The sequence below is a fragment of the Nicotiana sylvestris genome, chromosome 12 (assembly GCF_000393655.2).
Source record: "Nicotiana sylvestris chromosome 12, ASM39365v2, whole genome shotgun sequence".
Taxonomy (NCBI): Eukaryota; Viridiplantae; Streptophyta; class Magnoliopsida; order Solanales; family Solanaceae; genus Nicotiana; species Nicotiana sylvestris.
In genome coordinates this window covers 150,499,522-150,507,809 of record NC_091068.1, presented here as the reverse complement: position 1 = coordinate 150,507,809, position 8,288 = coordinate 150,499,522, and the positions used below count along the sequence as shown (strand labels likewise).

The window sequence follows — 8,288 nt, the reverse complement described above, 5'->3', positions numbered from 1 at the left end:
TTGTTTTTTGTTTCCTATGATTCAACTTCGTGTCGTGATTGATTGGTCTCTTAGTTATCAATTATATCGTAGAACCAAATATTAAATATTCACAAAAATGACTAATGTGTCAATCTCTAGCATTATTGCCAGCGTAACTGAACAATATAACCACATACTCTCTTCCCTTAGTTCACTTTTACTTATCCATTATACTAAAAATATATTTTCATTTTTACTTTTCTACTATACTAAATGAAGAGAAAAATAACTTTTTTTTTCTGCTTTACCCTTATTATTAACTACTCATTTTCATAATTATTTTTCAAGACTTTTGAAAATGCTATCATTATTATGGGTAAAATTGTACAATACATACATTATTTATTTTTTATAGGGAGTATAAAGTCAAAAATGAATAACTAAAAATAAACGGAGAGTTAATTACCTGCTTGCTTAGTATAAAAATTGAGAACCCCATGTTTCATCTTTGAAAGTGGTTCAGAAAGCTGGGCAAATACATTGAAAGTGAGTGACAATTATTATAGTAATAATTATTGTATACACTTTAGTTTTAGCATATACTTTGCTTTTCTTTCTTTCCCTTTTCCTATATAGAACTTCTAGATATAAAAACAACATAAAAGTCAATAAATCACAATTTAAAATTCAAAAATTTGTAGCAAATTATTGTCATAATATACTACTACTAATTTTTAATTAGTCTATCCTATATCACTATAATGACGTCAAGTAATTTGCGACTACTATAGCCGAAGCTTTAACCTTCTCATTTTCTGTAAATAAAACATATAACAATAGCTAAGAGAACTCGAGAGCTAGAGCGAAATACTTAGCGAGTAAAGAGTATCATATCTTAGGCCGATCTCATATCTTCCCATCTCTATTTAGTCTCAATTACAATACAATATCGATCCTAGCTAAAACAAAGAAAATAGTACTATAGTAGATATTTATAATAAATTTATAAATTAAATATAGTTTAAAATGCAAATTTGACGACCCAAATAAATAATACTCCCTCCGGTCTAAAATAAGTGATTTTTAGATGTTTTCACACTGATTAAGAAATTCACCTTTTAACATTAATTAGCAATGGAATTGACTATATTAACTTTTACTATCTCACATAATACTCATAACACATATTCCAACATTATTTACTCCAAGGACAATATAGGAAAAAAAATAATTAATTTCTTGAAATCTGAAAAAATCACTTATTTTGGACCACAAGAAAAAGACCAAAAAATCACTTATTTTGGACCGGAGGGAGTAATAGCCCGGAAACAGTAATGACAATTGGCATATGGGTGATTGAATTGGTATTATATTGAGGAAGAGTGAATAAGACAAGTATTAAACGAAATAAATGCAATAATGCATTATGCATGTGCTTTTCTATCGTTTTTGCCTAATTATACACTTATTTTGGCTACCTTCCATTTGGTCTTTTACATTAACTAATCAACTAAAATTTACTCTTCCCAATTGAGAATTTGCGATCCGACTCATTTACCTAAAATGGAGCTGCACTAGGCTCATGAATTCTCAGACATTGAAACAGTAATAAAAATTAATAAAAGTTCACGTACGTATTTCTTTTATCTTTTTTCATTTCTTTTTCTTTTCACCTGTCTGCTTGTTTTTGTTACATGGTTTGTTACATTGTTAATAATCAAAAGTGCTCGAGTCGAAATCGGTTTTTGTTTTTTTACTAGATCACTAAGAGTAAACTGGTGCCATCATCAAAAAATTAAAAAATATATTTGATTAATTATGATTTAGGAACTTTTAATTAATTTGTTAATTATAAGCACTGAAAATTTGACAATATTGAGTTTGTTAAAGTTGAATGAGATTTTGGTGGAATGAATAGGCAAAGATTACGTGACGTTTGGAAGTTTTCGAGCGATAATGCTCGTTGTAAACTATCTATCTTCGTTTTGTTGCATATACTACGACTAAAATCAATTTTTACCTCTTATATATATGAAGCAAATGTTACAATCAAATTTGAAGTTTATATGTTCTATTTTTGATTTGTCATTGAACTTATAGCTCGTCAAAGCTACTGACTTTTTTCAATTAAATATTTATATATATTTAATAAATTTCCTCGTACAAATATAAAGTATAAAAAAAAGTTAATTCTTTCACCTGAAGAAGTACAGTCTATGACTTAATTAATTAAAGTGGGAAGTAATAATGGAACTTAATAACGTAACTTTAAATGTGTTACTAACAATGTTTCCAAATTATATACTAGTTGAAGTTCTGCCTAAAAAAAATCACAGTATTCGAAGGCACCTGCATATAGGAACATATATTCTGCTAAACATAGTCAATTTGTTTCCTACATTTCGCACTATTTTGAATATGGTAATTGAATACCTTTTTTAAATGGTAATCAAATGCCTAACTAGAAACAAATGTCACATAATTTCCAACAATACACGAAATCATTAATTCGAATTACCTAAACGTAATATATAAGTGTCGCCGTGTCGGTAAGAGATTGTAAGTTAAATACCCGCATTAATAATCGGCAGTTTGGTTAGTTCTTGAAAATGGAAACCAAATATCTATGTTTAATTTAGCATTTTCAGCATGTACTTCGCACATTATTCTTAGTAGAATTTAAGTTCTATGCTAAAGATTTTTTTGCAGTATTAACGAGCTAACCTGTGAAAGCAAGTTAGTTATTCCCTCCGTTTCAGTTTATGTGAACTCATTTGACTGAGCACGGAGTTTAAGAAAAGAGAGAAGACTTTTGAATTTGTGGTGTAAAATGAAGCACATATATTTTGTGTGGCTATAAATCATTGCATAAAGGTAAATTGTTTCCAAATATGAAAAGATGTCATTCTTTTTGGCACGAACTAAAAAGGAAATAGGTTCACATAAATTGAAACGGAAGGAGTATTATATTATCCGATTACCAAGTAATACTTATTAGTAATAGATTTACAAGTGATCTAATTTGTATAAATATTTTAATACCGTCCGTACCTACGGGCTACGGGTAAGAACTTGTCACATCCAGCATTTACATTGAACCAATACATGTATTTGTCTTAAAAAATCATTGAATATGTACTATAAATTATTAATTTAGAATTCAGTAATTTAAAAGGACTAAAATCCCGAACCCAACAAACTTCAAATCTTGGCTCCGCCTTTGTATTTGTACATGGTCTTCCAGAACTTAACCATAACTAATTAATATCCATTTTTGCCACATTAAATCGCTTAACTATAATAAGTTAACATGATTTATTATAATTAACTCAACCTTATGGGCAACTCGTTCCAATAACGCTTGTAATCAACCTAACCAAAATTTAACACATTGTTAGTAAGTGATTTTACTATAATTGTACGTACATCAATAATCGGATGTTTGATTTTCTTTTAAGGTAATTTAAGTACGAAATTAGGTGTCGAATTTAATACGTACAATTTTGTTTCTTCTCCGAGTAGAAGTTCTGTGCATAATATAGGTGCAAGCCTAATAAGGTAAACTAACATATTATTGTCACTTGAATTGCACTAATAATATAAAGCTTTCCTTACAATGCATATTACTTAAATTCTTTCCAATAATGCAAGCATCGAGTAATAAATGTACAAGTTAGAAACGCTACGCCTATATATATGCGTACACGTACAAATTTCCTCTGTGTCTCATTCTGTTTTAACATTCCATCTCTCTCCGGCATTTTTCTAGGCCATCGCCGGCAACCAATACTTCCCGGCGTCTGGCATCGTCACCAACATGCAGAGGTTTGTAATAAGAAGAGCAAGATGGTTTGGAGAGGTACGAGGTGGATCACAACGTTGTTATTCTCAATTAGGCCTTGCATCCAAAAAGGACGATGATATGATCACACCTCGGATGCCTCATTTCGACTACTCTCCTCCGCCGTACGACGGGCCCGCCGGCGATGAAATTTTGAATAAACGGAGAGAGTTTCTTAGCCCTTCCATGTTTTACTTCTATGAAAAACCGGTGAGTAATTTATCGTTATGGTAAATTGATGATCAGTTTTCAAATAAAAATATGAAAAAAATATAAATAATTTATATAATAAGTGGGCCTAACTAATAATATAATTTGGGACAGACATAGTTGATTATATGTTGTTTGAACACAAAGATTACATTTTTAATGGTTTTGGTTGTGCTGGTATAAATTATTATTCTGACGCTGAAATCCATAACAATAATTATGCATTAATCCCAAACAAGTTGGCTTGGCAATTCACTTTATATAAGCTCATTTCGGCCTAATTATCTATATTATTATAAAAGCACAAATAATTTACGGTGGTAAATGTTGTACGATAAAAATATCCCTGAAATTTCAACCTTGTAGTCTCTATGCAAGAAAGTCTTAGTAAATCTGATTACGTAATCCGGCGAACTATTTTGAGTTCTGTTCTATCCGTATTCGTTCATATAAAGTTTCATCTTCAGATTCGGTGTTATATTTAACACACCAGTTAACTATGGTTATCACTAGTCTGAGAATTACCAGATTGAGTATTCTTTTAGTTTTGACATTATTCACTGTATATTGAGATTAAGGAGGTGCTTTGAGATGATTGTGGTTATTATATATGTGCAGCTGAATCTGGTACATGGCAAGATGCAATACTTATATGACGATAATGGACGTCGATATCTTGATGCATTCGGAGGAATTGCAACTGTATCTTGTGGACACTGCCACCCTGATGTGGTAGAAGCAATCATAAACCAAACCAAACGCTTACAGCATTCCACCATCTTATACCTCAATCACACAATCACTGATTTTGCTGAGGCACTTGCTTCTAAGTTGCCTGGTGATCTCAAGGTATAGACTTCCTTAACCTTTCACTTATTATCTAACACCAACTTATGCCTACAGCGTTTAACTTCTATAGACGGACAACGTAAAAAAGCTTTGACACAACCAGGTCAGATAACTATAGATAACTACTTAGGCGGTTATCTGCTATAACAGGTCTTTAGATTGGATTGTCAGTGTATATATGTTAAATCCATGTCTACAACTTAATTGTGACAGATCATTGCTTTTCCAGGTTGTGTTCTTTACTAATTCTGGGACTGAAGCAAATGAGTTAGCAATGATGATGGCAAGACTATACACGGGTCGTCATGATATCATCTCTCTAAGGAATGCTTACCATGGAAATGCAGCTGCCACTATGGGCACCACTGGACAAAGCATATGGAAGTTCAATGTAGTACAGGTACAACTTCTTATTCTGCATATTGCTAATCCTCTGTGTCGGCTTTATGAATTACCATCAAAATGTCCTATGCAGAACAAATTTTCTTGACCATTTTAATGCGAAAAGATCACATCCCTGCTATTTGTGCAACCATCTATGTTGTTAACAAATGACTATTATAAAGTTCAGGACAGACTGTTATTTTACTTGGTGTGAGATATAAATGTTAGCCTTATTATGCTGATTTCTCCTTTTGTTAGATGTGATATTTAGTAGAATTGTAAAGGTTGTTCCTATCCATTCTAAAGGTATATATGATTATCTATCTATAATACTGTCAGATAACATGCAACAGTACTAGCTAGTGATAGTATAGAATGGTGCTATAATGTACAAAGCATTGGTATATTTGTTACTCGTCTCTTATTCACTTGCTATTTACTTTGGTGATCAGAGTGGAGTGCATCATACCATAAACCCTGACCCATACAGAGGTGTTTTTGGTTCTGATGGTGAGAAGTATGCGAAGGACGTTGAAGATCTTATCCAATTTGGAACATCTGGAAAAGTTGCTGCTTTTATGTCTGAATCCATACAGGTAATCTCCCTCACTGATATCAACTTGTCCATCTAAATTAATACAACATCGCGTGCATTATCTTCTAAGATGTTCCTTTTAAGTGTAGGGAGTTGGTGGAATTGTTGAATTGGCTCCTGGTTACTTGCCTGCTGTATACAACATTATACGAAAAGCAGGAGGCCTTTGTATCGCAGATGAGGTTCAAGCTGGATTTGCTCGCATAGGAAGCCACTTCTGGGGATTTGAGAACCAAGGAGTGGTTCCTGACATAGTGACAATGGCAAAAGTCAGTCTCTTCCGCGACCTCTCTTTCTTTGTTGTATGCATGCATTACTAATGATATGTTTCGATGAATTATTCTCTAAATCTCCTATACTTGGTGCTAAAAGAGACATCCATCTCTTGATTATGATTTATGAACTTCTTAATTATGTTCCTGTTAATTGTTATATCCAGGGCATTGGAAATGGAATACCACTTGGGGCTGTGGTAACAACTCCTGAGATTGCACAAGTCTTGACTCAGCATAATTACTTCAATACATTTGGTGGAAACCCTGTGTGCACTGCTGCAGGACTTGCTGTTCTTAAAGTGATCGAAAAAGAAAAGCTTCAAGAAAATGCCCATGTTGTTGGTTCCTACTTGAAAGAGCGGCTTTTGGCTATCAAGGATAAGTATGAAAGTAAGATTTTTCATTTCTCCTTTCACCCTTGTGATTATTATTACCTCAACCGGAAGATGATCAAATCTCTCTTTTTAAGGCAACTGTGCATCTCTGTGATCTTATTGAGTTAGTGGATTCAGAATAAGAATAGATAGAAATGCACAGTTGCCTGAATCTAATTAAAATGTATACATATAATAAGATCACACTCATTCTGAATCCACTAACTCAAGATCCTAAATTCTCCTTTGTTCTTATATTAACGAAAGTCTCAACATTGACATTTATGCAGTTGTTGGTGATGTGAGGGGAAAAGGACTGATGCTTGGTGTTGAACTAGTCACTGACCGCGAACTGAAAACTCCTGCGAGAGCTGAAACTCTGCATATCATGGACAAGATAAAAGGTAAATTAATTTTGAATATTCATCCTTTTGACATGGCTTTAATCAAATCTTACATATTAACAAAGTTCATCTAATTTTTGGCTTGAAGATATGGGAGTATTAATTGGCAAGGGTGGATTCTATGGAAATGTCTTCAGAATTACACCTCCACTATGTTTCACTAAAGAAGATGCAGGTAAAGGAATTAAGTCACATTTTTATCGAATTCAAGCTCTCAATTTCCTATCTTATTTATTTTCAACTCAATAAGTTTCAACAATAAAATTTGATTGCAGATTTTCTAGTGGATGTCATGGACTACGCACTGTCAAAGATATAAGAACTCTTCACTACAGCTTGGCTATTACATTTTCTCCTATATATGATGGTTAAGATATGTTAATGTCAAAGTTAAATTGAACTCATATACAGCTTTTATGTTCTTATGTCAGTAGCAAATTAACAACCAAATGTATCTGTATGGACTGATTTAGTACGTACAGTATCTAGTGATCATATAATGAGTCAACAACTCGTTGTCTCTCGATATCCTATCTTCTTTATCTTTCTACGCAAGCACACCATCTTGTCACCTACAATCATATCTCCTATGACCCTCAATTATATACCAAAAGAAAAGGAGAGACACGAAAGATAATATTAGCAAGACAATGCGACTAAGATATTGACTTGAAGATATCTTCAGAATCTTACATATTAACAAAGTTCATCTAATTTTTGGCTTGAAGATATGGGAGTATTAATTGGCAAGGGTGGATTCTATGGAAATGTCTTCAGAATTACACCTCCACTATGTTTCACTAAAGAAGATGCAGGTAAAGGAATTAAGTCACATTTTTATCGAATTCAAGCTCTCAATTTCCTATCTTATTTATTTTCAACTCAATAAGTTTCAACAATAAAATTTGATTGCAGATTTTCTAGTGGATGTCATGGACTACGCACTGTCAAAGATATAAGAACTCTTCACTACAGCTTGGCTATTACATTTTCTCCTATATATGATGGTTAAGATATGTTAATGTCAAAGTTAAATTGAACTCATATACAGCTTTTATGTTCTTATGTCAGTAGCAAATTAACAACCAAATGTATCTGTATGGACTGATTTAGTACGTACAGTATCTAGTGATCATATAATGAGTCAACAACTCGTTGTCTCTCGATATCCTATCTTCTTTATCTTTCTACGCAAGCACACCATCTTGTCACCTACAATCATATCTCCTATGACCCTCAATTATATACCAAAAGAAAAGGAGAGACACGAAAGATAATATTAGCAAGACAATGCGACTAAGATATTGACTTAAAACCAACATTAATTAATATTTAATTCTCATGGTTTATGATTGAACATAGGTTTAGTTCAATGAACATAGGTTTATTGAACTC

The 8,288-nt window shown here is 32.6% G+C and overlaps 1 protein-coding gene across 1 annotated transcript; it reads left to right on the top strand.

The window, feature by feature from the left end:
- Positions 1-3,623: 3,623 nt before the first annotated feature.
- LOC104246307 (alanine--glyoxylate aminotransferase 2 homolog 3, mitochondrial-like) lies at positions 3,624-8,059 on the top strand. The gene is made up of 10 exons (XM_070164956.1): positions 3,624-4,012; positions 4,631-4,861; positions 5,091-5,261; positions 5,698-5,841; positions 5,930-6,109; positions 6,280-6,505; positions 6,780-6,893; positions 6,982-7,068; positions 7,169-7,708; positions 7,809-8,059. Exons 1-9 carry the CDS (start codon positions 3,779-3,781, stop codon positions 7,210-7,212), a joined length of 1,431 nt encoding a protein of 476 aa, XP_070021057.1. The 5' UTR covers positions 3,624-3,778; the 3' UTR covers positions 7,213-7,708; positions 7,809-8,059.
- The last annotated feature ends 229 nt before the right edge of the window (positions 8,060-8,288 follow it).

Coding starts and splice junctions, on each gene's coding strand:
- LOC104246307 (XM_070164956.1), top strand. CDS start 3,779: ATGCAGAGGTTTGTAATAAGAAGAGCAAGATGGTTTGGAGAGGTACGA. Junction 4,862..5,090: donor AGTTGCCTGGTGATCTCAAG/GTATAGACTTCC, acceptor TTGCTTTTCCAG/GTTGTGTTCTTTACTAATTC. Junction 6,894..6,981: donor TATCATGGACAAGATAAAAG/GTAAATTAATTT, acceptor TTTGGCTTGAAG/ATATGGGAGTATTAATTGGC.